Source organism: Nanorana parkeri, unplaced genomic scaffold, assembly GCF_000935625.1.
Source record: "Nanorana parkeri isolate BGI_ZX_2015 unplaced genomic scaffold, ASM93562v1 scaffold810, whole genome shotgun sequence".
NCBI lineage: Eukaryota > Metazoa > Chordata > Amphibia > Anura > Dicroglossidae > Nanorana > Nanorana parkeri.
In genome coordinates this window covers 631,153-650,550 of record NW_017307078.1, presented here as the reverse complement: position 1 = coordinate 650,550, position 19,398 = coordinate 631,153, and the positions used below count along the sequence as shown (strand labels likewise).

At 42.5% G+C, this 19,398-nt stretch overlaps 1 protein-coding gene across 1 annotated transcript in view; it reads right to left on the bottom strand.

Moving 5' to 3' along the window:
- SIPA1L3 (signal induced proliferation associated 1 like 3) overlaps positions 1-19,398 on the bottom strand; it is a 157,521-nt gene that overhangs the window by 37,988 nt on the left and 100,135 nt on the right. Inside the window, exons 5-9 of the mRNA XM_018565070.1 lie at positions 14,102-14,232; positions 11,695-11,883; positions 7,110-7,284; positions 4,739-4,842; positions 673-830 (exon numbers count right to left, since the gene is read on the bottom strand). Coding sequence (XP_018420572.1) covers positions 673-830; positions 4,739-4,842; positions 7,110-7,284; positions 11,695-11,883; positions 14,102-14,232 — 757 coding nt within the window. The remainder of the gene's footprint in view (positions 1-672; positions 831-4,738; positions 4,843-7,109; positions 7,285-11,694; positions 11,884-14,101; positions 14,233-19,398) is intronic.

Below are 19,398 nucleotides of genomic sequence, written 5' to 3'. Positions count from 1 at the left end.
TACAGAGAGCAAAAGCAGTGGAGCTTCCGGAACACCTAAAAATGTGGGATATCACTGTGGACCTCACCTTCTGAAAATGCTAGTGTAATGCCTTGGCCTCAATGCTTTTTGAGTCAATAAACCAGAACAAAAATACAGATAAGAAATTCTGTAATTATTTTGGACTTTTATTTGCCGAGTGCTTGTTCCCAGTCTCTGCTCCAAAAGCATCAATAACAGACAGAACCTGGAATCTATCATTTTCAGGAGGCCAGTCTATTTCTCTTATTAAAAGGTGTATTTTACACTGAGGGATGCACACAGGCCCAGATTTTCAAACAGACAAAGATTCTACTTAGTGAAACAATGAATTCAGTGTTGTTTATTCATTAGAGAAAACCTATAAAAGGTAAGGCTCTTGAACTATTTGGAACCGAGTCTTTCTGAAACAACTGCATTAAAAAATTCTGTGGTTACACAGATTGAGACTTTAGTGCTTTAATCAGCCACAGAACTCGGTAATTAAAGGGGCGAGTTGAAAACTTATATTGGAGTGAACCCCTGAAACAGAGAAATAGGAAGGGAGAGGAATTTTGCGACACCACTAAAACCTAAATCCATCCAGACTTGGAACCTTTACCTTTTAACTACCTAGAGGTCTAAGGAAGCAAGAGGTGGAGAAAAAAAACGAACCTGTAGCAGACATTATCAGTGCAAGGCTCATGGGCTCGAATAATGATGAAGACATGCTGGAAGTGTGAGCGAATATTCTGAGGAGTAAAGGGTAAAGCACCAGGCTCCTGGAAGATGATGGTCACAATGTCATTTCCTATGTGTCTTTTCCTAAGAAGCTGGAATGAGAGAAGAGCAGACAAAGAGATATGAAGGTTACAACTACTATCAAAATTACAGAAAACGAGAGCATTAAAACTGCTGCTGACCCTAACTGCAGTAAAACACTATATACACAGGTCAGCCAAGTCAGTATGCTACATCAAAGTCAGTCAGCTCCAGTTGCAGGTCATTTGTGAAAGGCAGTAACTCTAATTGGCAATATAAAACACATAATCCCTCAAGCAATTTAGAGCAACTCAGATGTTATAATTTAATTGTATTTCCAGCCAAAGATTTTGGATAGAAAGGAGGAAAAATTAGAACAGCTATCTGCTTTTGTCCTGATTTCTGGCACTCTGTTAGAGATATTGCCCCACACTTGGTCAGGTAATCAGTCATTAGTTTCACCAGACAGGAAGTGAGAAATAAAATCTGCAACAGCAACACAATGGATTTATTTTATCTTTTTTGTTGTTGTTGTGTAGGTGAAAGTTGGGCCCCCATCAGCTTATTTCTGTCTGTATTGCTGTTGCAGATTTCCCTTACTTCCTGTCTGGAGAAACCATTACCACAACAGTATGAGGGGCGATATCATTTTAATGGAGCCCCAAATAACAATAAAAACTTGACAGGGGTTCTAAACCATGTCCCCAGTCTAAACCTTTGCTGGAGTAATATTTAAATATATGTTGATTTTTCTAGTTGTTTGAGAAAGGCATCAACATATGGGTTACGGATAAGCAACAATAGCTGTACAATAATACAAGGTATTACGTTATTGCTTTATTGCTGTATTGTAATATGATGACATGTTCTGGAGTCTGCTGCATTTTCTAATAAATTGTACTGCAAGGTGTTTGCATGTTCTCCCTGTACTTGCGTGGGTTTCCTCCCACACTCCAAAGACATGCTGGAAGGTTAATTGGCTCCTGTCTAAATTGGCCCTGTATGTGTGTAAGATTGTAAGCTCCTTGAGGGCATGGACTGGTGTGAATGTGCAACTATGTAAAGCGCTGTGTAAATTGTCAGTGCTATACAAATACCTGTAATAAATTAAAAACTATAGAGATATATATGCAAATTCCATATATTAGGGATGCACCGATACCGGTATTTCGTTATCGAGTACCGATATTTTTTTTTAAGTACTCGCGGATACCGAATACTGATACCGGAAGTTCCATTAAGGAAGCCAGGCGGCGTGTAATGACTTGCCACCCAGCTTTCCCGATTAGCAGGGAAGCCGTCACTATGTGATGAGAAAGCATGGAGCCGGCTTTTTGGCCAATCGGGCAGCCGAGCGCTGTGTAATGACGCAGCGCCCGGCTTCCTGATTGGCCAGGAAGCTGGCTCCCTCGTCACGAGGTGACGAGGGGGCATGAAGTCGGCTTCCCGGCCAATCAGAAAGCCGGGCGTTGCGTAATTGCACGGCGCCCGGCTTCCTGATTGGGCAGCTTCCCGACCAATCAGGAAGCCGGGCAATGAGTCATTACACGCTGACCGGCTTCCTGATTGACCGGAATGCCGGCTCCATGCTCTCTCGTCACAAGTGACGAGTGAGCATGGAGCCGGCTTGCAGGCAAATCAGGAAGCCGGTCAGCGTGTAATGACTCGCTGCCCAGCTTCCTGATACCGGAAGTATAGGGCTAGGCATCTGAACATTTGGGCGAGTACGCGTAGTATCAGTACATCCCTGCCATATATACTTATGTAAATGTAAAATATTGGATGACACTATGCACAAGGGAAACCCAACCTGTTGTTTGAGTAATAAGACAAGGATCTACAGACAGTATGCACATGGTATACGAAAACGGCCTTATTCAGGTGGAGCCCAACTAGGCTTCTAATAAGGAATTCAGATGATACGTTTAAAGCATTCAATTTGCTCAGAACAAGCTCTTCTGTGGAGCTGTAGTAAACAAAAGAATACCGACACACAAAGTTCCCATGTGCCGCTATACACCTCCTTTGCACATTCTGTATATAGACATTAGAAATGTTACATTTTATATACACAGAGGTCCTTGGGCATAAAGTTCACAAATGGGTCCCTGTGACTACAGCCGGCTAAGCGACGGTACACTAATGACGGAATGAGCCAAGATAAAAGCAATTCCTCGCAATTCCTCCTTTAAGCTGATCAAACATCTACTTTAAGAGAGGCAGGAAAGACTTAGTAATTGCCCATTAAAAACACCCTTTTAGAGCAGGGTCAATCCAAAGCTTTTCATAAGAGATTTTGTAATTGAGAATTATAGCATAAAAATTCCCCAGTTAGCTGATGACCGCCAGAGAAAATGACAAATCAAGACCTGCAGTGGTTTCAGGCAAGAGACTCCACAGTCTGACAGGACCTTAAAGTGTATGTCCAGGACTTACCCATATTTAACCCCAAACCTTCCTCTACCACACTAGAGCATGTATCATAATTATTTTTTTCTTGGAACTTGTTGCAGTAGCTTTTATCCCTGCCTGTGACATTATCACGAGGCTTGTAAAAGTCTTGCAGGGGCAGCTGCTGGGAGCTCAGTTCCTATTATTGTACACACTTCCAAGACCTATCTCTACCCAGTGCCTCCTACACACAGTGTGTGGTAAACACTTGGGAGGCAAGGGTAGAAGTACTGCCTTGGTGGGAAAAGAAATTAATGGATGATTGTTGGAAGAGACAGAGTGGGGTGGGGATAGGCAGAGTTTCGGTAATCCAGCAGGCAGGGCTGACAACACTAATAAGGATTTGAGTGCAGCAAAGGCAACGTGTCGTCAGCTGGAACATGAATTTAGGCACATACTGGATTTTTGGTAGAGCAAAGGGTATTTTGCTGCAGTTACATCATTTTTACAGGGATTAAACTTTAGGAAATGTGCAATGTATTGAAGAGATGTGCGTAATATTTATTTTTTAAAGTGACGCATTTTGACTTCCGGTTCCGGCGCCCAATGAGCTAGTCGTGTGCAACATCGCTCCGTCCCGTACAATTATCGAGTGCACCGCTCAGCTCTCCCCTACTGCTCAGAAGCTATCGGAACACCGGACCGAAGCATCTACCCGCATGGACAGATTCGTTTCTCGCCCGCAGCCGACGAGAAGGGCCATCTTACCTCCTTCCAGCGACGGCTCTGAGATTCCCAAGATGGCGGAGGCAGATGACATGCAGACATCGCCTGGCGACGCTGCAGAAGGTGAGCTCTCTCCCACTGTGCCTCTCCAGATGGAACATCAAAATATAGCGGCGGCTGTTGCTGCCTATCTCAAGGCTGACATGAAAGCCATTATAACGGAGGCAATACAGCAGCAGTTAGGCCCCCTCCAGCAAACAATAGAGACTCATGGCCACCGCCTGCAGACGGCAGAGCAGCGGGTCAGTGATCTGGAGGACTCGATGCACGGCACGTAGCGGTCCCTGGAAAATCATAACCACTCTATTCATCTCCTCATGGAAAAGGTGGATGATCTAGAAAATAGATCTAGGCGGAATAACCTTAGGATCATAGGGTTGCCGGAAACGGTCACCCCCGCGTATCTCCTCCACTTCTGTGCGGTCACCATTCCTAAGTTGGATTTGTTTCGGGTTACTAAGAGGTCCTTTTTACTGAGATGTCTTTTTCATATGTATATGCTTCAAAACCTTAATAAAAATTACATGCATAAAAAAAGTGACGCATTTTAAATATCAGCATTTAAAGACTCTTAGATGTCACACTTCATAAATGATATTTTCTGTAAGACAAGATAATCATCTTATAAAACCTCTGCATGACTGGCAGGCTCACACACATAAAACCATCTTCATGAAAAGCTCTTGGGTGAACTGCATGTTGGTTACTGATCACAAGTGTTTATCCACTGCACTGTGCTGTGCTTCCATAAAGGATATGCTGTATCCTGGAGCTCCAGCTCCCTTACCATGGTGGGACATACCTGCTGTCTGTTGTTTGGGGTGTATGGCAACATGGTAGACACATGGAACATAATTTCGTAGTCCTGGTAGTTGGTATATAATGAGTGTGATCCAGTGGAATCCGCTAGAAAAAAAAGAAACAATAGGTTTCTGAATAATTAGCATTTTAGAGGGACTAGAGCATAGAGGACAGACAGGGAGATTTTAGGCAAAGCACATAACGAAAGGTATGCAAAGAACCCACAACAAAAGGAGAAAGCACTTCTAGGAGAATATCATTTTGCATGGCACAATTTGAAATGAATGTCCCACCCACTGAGATTCAGTTCTGAGTTTTTAGCATCGCATTGCCTTTGGTGAACCAGGGCTCTGAGCCACGGGCAGCAGTTTCTTAAGTCTCTGGTCTTCATTAGCACAAGGTTGGTGAGTATGGCAGCATATAAAGCACGGTGGATGGTGGATGATGAATGGTGGATGAGATATGATGAATTTAGTATTGAGTTCAAGAAAGCTGTATGTCATGTAGACCAACAAAAACCACCAAGGACATAAAACTGGACAACAGCAGCAATACTTCCCAGTGTCTCACTTCTGAAGGGACTGCTCCTCTTTTGGACTCAAGCCCTCATTACTCAAATACTATCCCTCTTTAGGCCAGATATATACCTCTGTATATCTTATTAGGTGTAAAAATTATCATGTTGCAATGTTGCACTGCTTCACATTGCATTTGGCAAGCCTAGAGCAGCGTTGCAAAAAATGTGCCTCTGCTTAAAGTGAATCTGTCAACTGGGTGACGAGATCACAGCCTTGCAAAGCAGGCCGATTTCGAATTGATGTTGCCTTTGCCAAAAAAGAAAATCAGGAAGGGTAAATCAGCAGTTTGGATTTCTTTTTTCCCCCCTCAAATTTTACACTTTTGCAGGGAGCAGTTGATTAGATGTATAGAGGTTGCACAAAGTAAAAAAAAAAAAAAAATGGGTGGAGAGTTATTCAACAGTACAGAGCCCAAACACAACTGAATAGTACACTGTGACATTATCCTGAACACTAACACGCTCAGATAAAACATGTTACTTTGTCTTTCCAGACAACTGCGTACAACTTCTTTAGTAGGTGACACATTAACCGTATGAGGATCACATCTCTTGTGCATACTCTAAACATTGATGAATGAGGCCACACGGACCATGGCCGGATATCCTCCTTCAGCTTCTGTCAAAAGCCCCCCATGTAAACATGGGTAAAAGTGCTCCACACAGTGATTCATTCTTGTGGCACTTGCTGAAAAGCAATCAAAGTGTTCATTGCACATTTGACTCTGTGTGTATGTAAGCTTTTGGGGGTGATTTTTACTATTGGTCAAGTAAACCTGTTTGGCTTCCAATATCTATTTATGTCCAGGAGAAATTATACAGACATGGTCCATTGTTGTGCCTATCAGGAAGCCAGTCCAGAGAAATGATGTGGAGCTGAGACTGGGGGAAGCACATGTAGACAGGAAGCAGCTGAAAGAGATCAGCAGCATGAATAGCAAAAATTGATAAGAAAAAAGGTACAAAAGAAAAACAAAAAAACAGTATCGATGAACAAAAACCATGGAAACTGTTTATGATGCACAGTGCGTTGGAATACTGGCATTCAGCTAGGGATTTAGATGCACTTTAAGTTTTTAACTCATTCCGTACACAAGTCTACTTCGCCATGTTCCTATTCAGCCAGCCATCTCCGTATTGTTTTGTATTCGTGTAGCACGCTTTTATTAGTTCATGTTGACAATAATGGAACTGAACTAAAAACACACTTTGCATTTATGTATTTAAACAAGTCGTCTTTACATCAGCTATTGACATATCTTCTTTTCCTCTGTAAAGTGATTGGAAAAATGATCAATGAACCAGTACTTATCTTATGCCTGACATCTGGGAGCTAAATTGTATTTCTCACTTCAAAAAGATTAGTATGCAGGAAAAGCAACAAGCTAGGTGACTTCAATAATGCTTATGTCTTACTATAAATATTTCTACTTTATCATCTTCTTATTCTGAGTAAATAAAGAACCACCGTATTATGGAGTGTTGTGCACAACATAAAAAGGTACAAATTTTAAAAAATCCAAACAAGACACGTACAAATACCTTCAAATATCAAGAAGTCACCCACACTCCATACAGCATACAGGAACTTGGTGCTTGAAGTGACAACACGGATGGTGCCGTGTCAGAAACAGTCCATAACAAAAGTCACCAGCACTCGAGGATACGTGCAAGTATAAGCACGTACCTATACTTCTCGAGTGCTGGTGACTTTTGTTACGTACAAATACCTGACACAGAAGACATCTGGGTAAGGCCCCTTGAAATGTAAACTATACTCCTGCTTACTACTCACTTTTGGTGTCCAGCTGGGCAGCATACTTCTGGAAGCCTCTCAGACAGACCTTTTCCCCCAACAAGGTCAGAAATTCCTCAAAGGCTGGTCCAGCACTTTCATTGTTATACATCTCCTCCTCTGAGCTCTGGCCGGCTTTGCAGTAGAGGATGCCCACCTTGTGTTTCCTGAAGAGCTGGAGTCAGAAATACCCATCAGAACGCATACAACCAGGAAGCATTTCATGTAATACTGATACTTCCAACCTATAGGCCACACACACACACATGCAAGACTGCACAGATGTATTCGGCAGATCTATAATACAATCACAGTCTGATGGGCCAAGTGCAACATTGACAGTCAGACTAGTTATGAGCTAGCCGTCAGGGTTGCTTACAAGTCAGTTTGAGCAGTATATGACTTTTAGTAATAGATAAAGCTGAAACTGTGATGTGTTATCAGTCCATCTCATATGATATGTTTTCTTTTATGAAGAACAATTCTGTTTTTGCGCAATGGTGCCTGCAGCCTCTTGGCTCTGAGAACGTTCTGCTCTAAAAAACCTGCTCCAGCAAGCCAGGTAGCTTTTCCGGCTCAGTGCAGAGCAGGTCTTTAGTCCATCACCCTCTAGTGGTGGCCAGGGTCAGCAAAGATGGATGCAAACACAAAGCCAAGCCATGCTGCTGGAAACAGGATTTGTCTTCATCTACAAGAACCCAACATGCTGACAATGTTTTATGCACTGCAATGAGAAACACAAATGAATAACTTATTAAATAAAGTGCATATTCGCATTATGATTTAAAAAAAAACAAAAAAACGATTGTAAACAAGTGAACACGTAATCAATACCAATGCAATCAAGTGCACCAAAATCAGCACATTCACTTAGTGTACCCTAAAACTGAAGTTTAATCTGTTCATTTATTGCTTCCCTGGTTCCGCCTCCCCCCACCTTCAGCAACATGCTAAATACATATATAAAAGATTTCTCTTTTCATTACTTTATTTTAGATCCAGTTATGTCATCACTGGGGCTCTATTCTTCTCTATGCAATGCAGGCGGATCATGGCTGGTGAGAGGGGCTACCACAGTGCTGTACATAGCTTCCTGAAAGCATTACAGCCCCCTGCCTCAGTACACCTCTGAGGAACCCTCGGGCCTGATGCAAGCTGTGGGCTGGCAATTGGAAAGAGTTATGAATATTAAAAATGTTGATGAACGAGTGTCACTCTGGAGGAGTGGGCTTTCTGAAGGAGGATACATTTGAATGCAGCCCACCCTAGGTAATGCCCACCCGTCATAATTAAAAGAACTAAAATCCAATTAATAAGAGGGGTCAGCCATTGCCAGTCAGGCTGAGGAGGAAAAAGCTAGATTATGCTAAATGTCCTCCAGCCAGGAAATGAGGTGGGTTCTATCTGACTGCAGCTTCTAATGCACACTGAGAAGCTCACAATGTGAAGGAATGTCAGAGCAACCATTTTAGTACAGGAACCTGTACAACTCTGCAAGACTGAAGGTAAAGCTGGAGTTCAGCTTTAAAGAGAGCCAGTCACCAAATTACATCTCTAATAATCTGAAACGTCACTCTTTAACTGTTATAACAGTGCAGCGTTCTCAGGGTGAGCGTCGGGATGTAAAGTCATCCTATCTCCTGCCTAAACCTGATAAGAGAAACTCCAAAAACTGTCATAATCAACATTCTTTAACTACAATATGAAAAAAGGAAACGCTTTGTTAATTGAGTTTTACCCTTACAGAGCGTCAGTTATCAGGCCTGGGCAGAGGACAGGTCAGTCTCTATGGCGGCCTTTACATCCCGATACTGGATGACATCTTTGCACTGACGGGGAGAGAAGGCTGCACAATTAAAGCAACTTAGGAGCCAAGATTTAGAGTCTTACTAGTGCCCATACCTGTTTTTCTATAAAGTAACATGAGGGAAGTACATGGTCTGCCACTGCTGGCTTCCTAAAGAGTCCTTTTGAGTCACAGACTCGTTTACTTGTTCCAGGTCAAAAAAAAACCCCATTAACGATTAAAACGATTCAGCATGACATTTAGGGAACTAACATCCTCAAAAGGAGAGTTAAGCAATGGCAGCCTTCCAGATTCTCTGATGACATAGTCCCTATATTACAAGTGCTGTGTAAACCCCTAGACTTTAGTTCCGCCCCAGGTCAGCCCTCTTCAACATACTGTATTCCAAGTCATAGGTTCATGTCAAAGGTTTCTTACTGATTGACATGAGAACCTGTGTATATCCCCAGGTACATAAGAAGTTGCATCTTCACATATTTTAATACATGACATGTCATAGCTGTCTACAAGACAAAGATGCCAGCGGATAGAAGGTTCTTGTACATAAATAACCCTCTTATGTTCTGCTAATTGCTCTCTATCTCCCAACAGCATTACTAAAATAACATAAAATATAGCTTGCGTGTGATATTTCAAAAATAGAATTTTTGTACTCAATGTAAAATCTTTGTCTTAGAGTCCATTAAGGAACACAGAAGTACTAAACCTTCGGGTTATACTGCCGCCTACAGGAGGATTGGACATTGACAAAAAAAAACAAAAACTATAGGATGAATGGTAAGGCCATGAACTGGTAGTGCAGAGGCCTTGTAGCACTTATCGTGTGAGCCCTTAAAAGCAGGTGCATCCTCCACCAGAATAGAAGGGTATATATGGCCAGATCAACTGACCACTTCTTAACACATTCCGCACCAAAATGGATACAAGAAAAAAAAGAAGTTCATAACAAAAATTCACGATGTTCAGCCTGACCTGCCTACTTACTAAGTTGATCTTCTGAGATAGGGCAAGCACACAGGCAATGCCAGTGGCCCTGAACCTGGAAAGCACTCCGCAGATAACCTAATGTGTATGTTAGCACTTTCCTCCCTGTTCACATAGGAAAGGACTAGCACCTGTTCACTAGAGCTGCAACAATTATTCAATTAAAATTGACGATGGAAAACGTTGTCAACGTTTTCCATCGTCGATTTGTCAGCTAAAATTCAAATTTCCCCGCTCACGCCACGCCCATTAAGCTGTTTGCGTTTTTTATCCGATTAACCAAACTTAATAATCGGCCAACTAATCGATTATGAAAATAATCGTTAGCTGCAGCCCTAATGTCCAGCTAAAACCTTTTTTCTTCGCTTTGGATTAAAGTAGGGAAGGTTTAGGACCCCCAGTCAGTTTTTACTGATATATTTACAGATATTCACACTTACTTTTTTGTCCCGCTGACATGTTACCAGACAGGATGTCAGGAAAACCCTCTAACAGTAACAGAGCCAGAAATAAAAATGATTTTCTTTAGTAGAGTAGGGAAGGCTAGAACTTCCGTCAGCTCTTTATTGCTATCTGTGTTCCTTTTGCATATTTCCCCCTCACTTCCTGTCCAGTGAAAACGTTGTCAGCAGGCAGGAGGTGAGTGGGAGTGGGAATCTCTCTAACGAAACACCAGTAAAAACCTGACATGGGTTATAATTATACCAAGTACCGTACTCGGTACAGGTACAAGTACAAATACTTTTCCAGGTCCAAGACTAGACTAGAGAAAAACTAAAAAGTTAGGAGGCAGGTTAAGGAGCATTTGCTACGGGGCTCCTGGAATATGTGTATCCGTTTTAATCTATGATTTGTTATATATATTAGGGATGCAGCAATACCATTTTTTCCAGAACATGTACAAGTACTTGCCCAAGTCCTCACAGATACAATTACTGATGCACGTTTGCATATTGTCATGTGACAATTTCTGTAACGGACTAATATTTTGGTGAAGAGCCGGTCCAGTGGTGGAGGGCCAGGTCCCAGCTGCAACCGATGCAACCCTGGTAGTTCTCGTAAAAATGCCAAGTATCGGCACTGGAATCTGAACATCCTCCCCACTCTATGCAAGACTTAGAAAGTTTTTGGCTTGACACACACTTTAACTAGAACTCATTTTAGAAAGAGTCCCATGCAGAGCCCAATTCCCAATATCACTGTCAGGCTAGCTACACAATGTCCAGTCCAGCAGCGTTCAGATGAAATTCGGTTCAAAAGCCAGACGGAGAACAACCATGCTGGATAGCGGACTATTTGAGGGGAAACTTCCAGCAGTGATGTACAGAAGAGTTTTGATTGAAGAAAAAAATCGAACAGGAGAATCCATTGGGAATCTATCCATCAATTGCTGACAACAGAACCTTCCTTTTCTTTACAGTTTGTAATTATATATGCATATTGGAAAAGTCAAACTGGCTTAATCACAAAGCAGATAGTGCTTCCTGCTTAGCTGTGCAGCATAGTGTGCTTTACTGTTCTCCTCAGGACAAATCTATAGCATTCTTTACTCAGCAGTTGCTAACTAAGGCTGTTTACTGCATTACCTGAAATACAGATGACTATGCGAGTAGACAAAATCTCTGTATTAAGGGGGAAAATACCGTCAGTATTAAACACTATAGCTTCTTCCCACAAGCACACCATTTCATCCACCATTTATAGTTTTCATCATTTACCATCGCTCAATAAACAGTTCAGCATTCTAACCACAGCCCACAAACAATGATAAAAGAACCCCTCTGCTATCCTCACCCCCTGTTCATCCAGTTTCAGAAGCTGCTCGGTCACTTTGGAAGAATTCAAGGCCAAGCGAAGACTGTGTATACTAAGCTCTGGAATGACAGCCTCCAGGACATCCTTCAGAGGCAGTCCACGGACTGTACCCTGTTTAGCTGTGGTTGGCACAGCATCCTCGTGGATCATTCCTCTCAGGGTTACCAACTATAAAGAAAAGAGATATGGGAAATCACAGGCATTAGACATTCAGGCTGCACAGCTACAAGCAAAGCTAACAAAATGGCCATACATGAAATAAGATTTCTGCATAATAAGAACACTTACACAAGGACTCTGGGGCAAACCCCCTGTGTATTAGGCATTACAAATATTTCAGAGAACCTAAAGAAAATGGTGATCACGCGGCAAAGAACGGAGATGGGAAATGTTTCTGTGTGACATTCTACTCATCTCAACTGATAAAACAGAGATGAAGGTAATCTGGCATGTAAACCCGATAAATCAGTGGTAAGGCCCAAACTACTTTTACAGGTTTATTCACAAAAGGGTGAAGAGTTTGGAGAAAGCAGGAGAAGTGACCAATCTAGGACAACATAGCTGATTTGGAGAAATTCTCCAATTCAGATCAATTTCCAGTTCAGCTATGTTGTCCTAGATTGTTCCCTTCTCCTGTCTTCACCAAACTCTTCACCCTTTAGTGAATAAACCTGACAGTGTGAATGGAGCCATACTTTTCAGTTAGGACGCTCTTCTGTGGTCAAATATTCTCTACTGAAAACATGCATAGTTGCAGTGTAGGGGGTTCTCTGACTGGACGAGTGGTGGTGGTGTTACAGTTTGCCCCTCGTCCAATCAGAGGACGTCTTGTATTCATTGATAATAATACTAGGCATTCTCTGAATGGTTGTTGTGCTGAGCGAGTGACCCCCTTTGTTTTAGATCAGAAGGGAAGCTGCTCAGCACAGCGCAGTACCAGGACCTAGAAGATCGTGGCCAGCATTATAGTAGCTCCGGCTACTACACTGCTTTACAGGATCCCCAGCAGCCGATCAGGTATGGCATATGCATACTTGCATTGGGCCAAACTGGACCAATGTAAGTATGCAAAGTAATGGACACCTGGAGTTCAGATTTAGGCAGTTATAGATGGAACACCCACTGCAGAAAGATCCAGGTAAAGAGACAAATTACAAGGGAAGACATGATGTTTCAGGGGAAGAATGTCCGCCACCATTAGATGTACTCAGTAATGCTCCAATGACATTCTTTTAAACAATAACATCAAAGGAAGCAACTAGTTATAAGCCATTGATAGAATAATGGACATATTTTAATGTTGTGATGAGCGATGTTAGCCACACACAACCTTGCTTGCTGCATGCAAGACATTTCATTTAAGCACCACTTACAACAATTAGAATCTCGAGTGAAAGCAAGGATGAACAAGCAAAGCTCTCCATTACTATATATGAAAATATTTCAACATTCAAAATCTTTTTTTGATGCCTTGGCGATTGCTGACTCCGTAGCAAAAAGAAAGTGTCATTATAATAAGCCTGTGCTGAACCAATAAGTTGCCTGAACCAATAAGTTGCTGTACATGAATTCCATGTACAGCAGAGCTCTGACTGGGAGTGACAGCCAATCAAATGCGCTGTTGTGCCCATGTCCTAACGAGCAATGTGCTGATAAGAGGAGAAAGCAGACTGACAGACGGATGAGCTCATCAGTCTGCTGTTTCTCCTTTACTGTTCAGTCACAGGCTGGGGAAGGGACACATCCTAGTTGTATTATTTAACTAAGGCCTTGTTCACACCACGCGCGGAGCAGATCCGAACCAGAGCAGGTGCAGACCGGATCAAAACTGAATCCAATGTATTCCTATGGTATTTTGACCACCAGTTCACATCGCAGCGTGCGGATCCAGACCAGATCCAGACCGGATGAAAAAAATGCGGCAAGCCCTATTTTACCTGCTCCGGATCTGGTCTGGAACGCATTAAAAACACATCTAAAACTCAAAAACGCATCAAAAACGTATGCAAGTGCCTGAAAGTCCATGTTAAACTTAATTTTTTTTTTTTTAACCAAAACCGGCCCTAAACGCATCCAAAACGCGGCACAACCCACTACACTGCGTGTGCAGAAACCTGACCGGATCTGGTCTGCATTTGCTGTGAACAAGGCCTAAAGCAAAGAAAAACCAGGTCTCCTTCACGTCCAGACAGGGTTGTGCCATACATGAGGGTGTCTAAAGCTCAGAACTGGATGGACAGAAATACAAATCTTTTGGCAGGCAAAGCGACACCCGTATATGTATTCCATCAATGTATTTAGCCATTTGCCTAGATCTCAGCTTTAACTTTGCTATAATAACAACTTCTTCGAATCTGACACCAAAAACCTCAAAAAGTCTCATTACCTCACTGGTTCTGAAGATGATTCGGTACTGGTATTGTGGTCCATGATCCTTGCTTTCTTCCAATTTGTCTCTTTTCAGACTCACAGCGACTGGACCCAACTTCTCGTCCACTCCAAAATAATTACAGTGTTCTGGAAAACAAGTTCACATTCCATTCACTTCGTATCCATGCCAGACGTGTACTCCACTCAGTGATCCAGACAAAACAATAAGCAGCCAGTAACCACTTGCTGCGTTCTCACCACTTCATCCAGTTGAGAACATTCCACTGTAAAGTGAAATCACAGGATATCCTGTATTGTGACCTAGAAGAACAACTATAATGGTGGCACAGTCCTGCTCATACAGACCTCAGCCTTCTCTGTCTCCTATATAACTGTGAGATAGGATTGTGGGATATTGGGAACACTTGTCCTTCTCCTGCAGGTGGCGATATTACCTACCATTCAGGATCTACGATCTGTTGCCTGTGTCCTTCAATGAACGGGAGAGAAAAAATGAGGTGTTGTGGTCAGAGAGGAACGGGGCACAAAATACAGTTTAACTGCTAGATCAATAACCACAATGTATCCATTGGCCACCAAAATTCCCTCTTAACAAAAGAAACCAGGTCATGTAAATCTTAAGACTGTGTTTTGGAGCCTATAAATTAGGGATGCAACCAATTAATTATCAATAATGAAAATTGTTGTCAACTATTCTCATTATCGATTAGTGGATCAGGACCCACTCGCTCTCTCCTCCGTGCTGGGAGCAGTGGGGATCAGAGGGGACAGACACAGACTTTTCTTTTGGTGTATTTTATTTCAAATTAAAAAGATATTTTTTTTTTTTTAATCCGACTAATCGAAAAAAAAAAAATGTGGCCAACTTATCGATTATAAAGACATGCCCGGATATATAATTGGCCAATGGTTACAGTCATTCATTAAAGGGTGTCAACATGCTAATTAGAAAAGCATGCCATTTCACACATTTTAGTTGAGAGAAAAACAGGTCAGGGTCTTAAATATCATCTGCTGAGCTGACAATGGTGTCGCACTAAAGTGCTGCTATTTGGGAGGCTGCACCAATATGAAAGACAATCCATTAGAGAATCAATGCCTCATAGGTCTTGTTATGTTGGCCACAAGGATTTGTGAAGGTTGCAGTCAAATAACAGTATAGCCCAGAGATATGGCTGACCCCAGTGGACAAATGCGATGGGAACTCTTCAACTGTGAACGCTCCAAAAGACATACATTCATTAAGAGATCAATGCACTGACATAGTGGGGAACAAGTACAGGAAAGATAATAAAAAATAAAAAAAAATGTAAAACCAGTAAGATGCAGTAATAATAAATCATCAGTTTACCCAAAAGTGATATTTCCATTTTGAATAAAAGGGTTAAAGAGGAACACCGAGCAAATAAAATCTTAACATTTGCAGTGAAGCTACCTCCCGAACTGCGAGGATTAAGTGCTTGTATGTGTCTATGGAGCTAAAAGAGATATATTCATCGAACCGTTATCCTGGCTGGCTCCTAGCCTTGTCCCTTCAGCCTCGCTCCCCTCTGCTTAACAGCCAGGAAGTCAATAATGAGAATATAGCTAAAATTTATTTTTGTGTTCCAGTTGTCCCTGTTTAGCACCCCCCGGCCATCCTGAGCACATGACTGACACCGTATCCACGCAATACTCATGTTAAATAGCCCAATACCTGCAACCTGTTTGATGTCACAACTTGTAAAGTATAAACGGCCTACGCATCAAAGTGCAGGAGATGCAACCTTTGGATTTCCCAGCAGTGTCCAGTAATAAGTGAGGGAAGAAGCTCAAACTCCTCAGTAATGCAAGCCTTATGGTACACTGGGATATGTAGCTCAAATGAGCGTTGGGAACGGAAGTGAACCCAATGCACAGCATCACTGCCGTCAATCAACTTACCTGCCACAAATCTTCATGGCAGGTACCTACCTCCTAATCACTAGTAAAGAAAACCTGCTATAAGAGAAGCATAAAGGCCATCATCACTGCCCTCTTTCTGAAAATCCTAGCTGCCTGGCTGTCATGCTAACCCGCTTGTCCTCTGACCTACAACAAGTGTCCAGTGGATAAGGATTTCTGGCTCTCCTCTGATTTTCTGGTCTTCCAGGTCAATTATTCAAAGTAGTGATGCCAGTAGTAGCCAGGACACAAGCAATCCCAGCACTAGCCTAGCAATGGCAACCAAAAAAATTCTCTCATCACAGACTTCATTTTTGTTTTTTTAGCAATGTGGACATCTAACTTCCATTTTATTCCAGAAGGTTTTTTAAAAGTTTGGCGTTCCCCTTTAAAAAAAAAAACCCTCAAAAAACAAAAACACCTGCTGACTTATATAAGCAAAATGTGCCATGACTTCTCAAATGAAGTTCACAGATCGGCCACCAACCACAACAAGAGGGCTTCACTCTACTCGTTTGGCATATGAGGCTAGGTTCACACCTAGGCGATTTATTGCGTGGATTTAGCCGCGCGATATCGCACAAAACAGAGATTTGCATTCATGTCTATGGAAGCTGTTCGCACCTTTGCGATTTGTCGCGCGGTAGAAATCGCCTGTCGTACAAAAAGGTGCAGGCGCGATTTTTGGGTAGTTGTCGCACGGTTTGTGTTCCATAAACATCTCTATGCATTGAAAACTGCGCCGTTTTCAAAGCAAAATCATGCGAACATAAACGCGCAACAGCCGCACGAAAACAGCTCACCAGCTCAGACGCTTAGGTGTGAACCTAGCCTTAATTTACTTCATCTTACAGAGAATACAACAGGAGAAGTGAGACATCCTAGGCCAAGGTGATGAAAGCCAGGCACTGTGAAATACACAGAACCAGTAAGCATCCACCCACAAACAAAAATATTAGTTTCAAGTAAATGAATCCATTAGCGGAAGTGTGATCAGCACTTTTGTACATATATAAAGGCCCAGTATTACGGAGTCCCAGCTGGTGAGAGCGATTTTGCTGTAGTTGTTTCCTAAATTAATGCTAACACTGTGCTAATTACCACATCTGACAGGCATCCTTCTCTCCGGAGACATGCTGTATTCATAAAATCTATAATAGGAACGTTCCCCCATGCCTTCGCAGCTATTAGGAAGCTTGCTCGATAATAAAGGGACATTATCTTAATTAGGTCAAACAGATATAAATTCTTCACCTTTGCATCAATTCACTAAGCCATAACGCATGTGCCATAATGTTCTTTATTTGCACCATGTGATTTGTATTTTTAGCTCCCATTACTGAAAATAAAGGCCATTTACGTAGCTTTAGGAATTGAGCCAACAGTCCTAAATAGTCAGGTGACATATCTGCAACAATACAGGGAATGGACGTCAACATGGCCCAGCATAATTGTCATGATTAGAGTACCCAGACCCCCCTCCTCCTTGAACCCAATCATACTTGCATGTTTCTCTACTAAATAACTTGATCTCTATATTAAAGGGTCTGCAAATGTAATCATGTCTTGGCCCATAAAACAAGCTATTAATGACACTCGCATACACACAGCTAAGCAGTTCATTACAAGTGAAGATAATTAGGAGAAAGTTATCATTCTGATGGAGAACATTATCCTACAGATGAATTCTTCCTAAAATCCCAAGTGATTGATTCTTCAGCAACAGCTAAATGTTGTATTCTGCAGCACAGCATATGTCAGGATGTATACCTGTTATTTGTTATGTAATATTCAAATTGTGCGATTCCCTTTAATACGCCAAAATAAAGAACTGCTACACTAGAAAGCTCCAGGACATCTTTGTTGGTTTACAACAGCAGATTGATCTATGCTTGTCGAGGTTGTTTCTCAGACAAATAGGGGCTTTTTTATTATAAAACTCCTGCCCAGCTATATGCCAGGCGAATGCTATTTGCATGGCATTCCCGCCATTAGATCAGCCGAGGAGCATAGGAAGATTTATAACTCAGCCCTGTACAGGGGCTGAACCTGATGAACCTTTGTCTCTTTTCAACTTTACTAATTTTGGAATTACAAGCCATTCTGTAGTTAACTTTTATAATGCTTCCCCCCAAAAAAAAAAAAAAAAAAAAGTAGTATAGAATTAATTTTCCTGCAACCATGGCAACAATACAGAATTGGCCCACTTTCTGCGAGTTCAGGGTGTCAAGGACCCGTCCCCATGGGGCCGGGAAATTACCCAACTGGCAGCTGAATGAACAAAGGGGTGGAGCATGCTGGTTGACATCATGGGGACAGGGCTGAGTCACTTGTAAAGATTAGTTTGGCGGCACAGCCTCTTAGCAACCAGTGACACTACAGGTGAGAGGAGCCTGATGGGAATGCTGAGGTACTAGTTCCCCATCAGGTCCGCTCTGCTACTAATTGATAGCAGGTGTTCTATCAAAGATTGTGACTGGGTTGGAATGTGTGACCGGTCACATGGTCACACATTTTAACATAATCACGCCCAGTTTTTCGGCGGTGGAATATGTGACTGGCAAAAGGAGAAGAATTCGCGTTCCCAGCTGTTCCAGGGCAGATCGTATGTGCAGGAGAACCAATCTGCCCTGGAACAGCTTATTGGTCCTGAAATGTCACTTCTATCGGACTCTGTGGAATGCGAGATCGCACTCACAAAGTCAGATAGAAGTGGCATTTCAGGACCGATCAGCTGTTCCAGGGCAGATTGGTTCTCCTGCACATAGGATCTGCGATGCCGATCTGCCCTGGAACAGCTGGGAAAGCGTTAGAATTCTTCTTCTTTTGCCGGTCACATATTCCACCGCTGAAAAACTGGGCAGGATTACGTTAAAATATGTGACCACGTGACCAGTTACACATTCCACCGCCGAAAAGCTGGGCGGGATTACATTAAAATGTGTGACCATGTCACCGGTCACACATTCTAACACAGTCACAAACTTTGATAGAACATAGGCAGCAGGAGAATTCTATAGCCAATAGCCAGCCTCCTGTTGGCTATGGAATCCACCCACTGCCTGCTGTCAATCAGAAGCAGAGAGGAGTTGATGGGGAACTAGAGCTAGTCCCTCAGCATCCCCCATCAGGCTCAGCCCACCCACGGTATAAGTCCTTGCTTGCTGCGGCTGTTTGTGTAACATGTGCAGTGGCTGAGTAGAGAGCTCAGAGACTCTGAGCCTGAGATTTTATCAGACTCAAAATGACTGAGCAGCACTGAAGACGGAGTGTCCGATGTAGACAATCCTGCCTCAGTGAGCCTCAGCAAAGGAAATGGCTGTGCTTGTGCCAAATTCATGTACCGGTCTCCAACAGGATGCACAACCG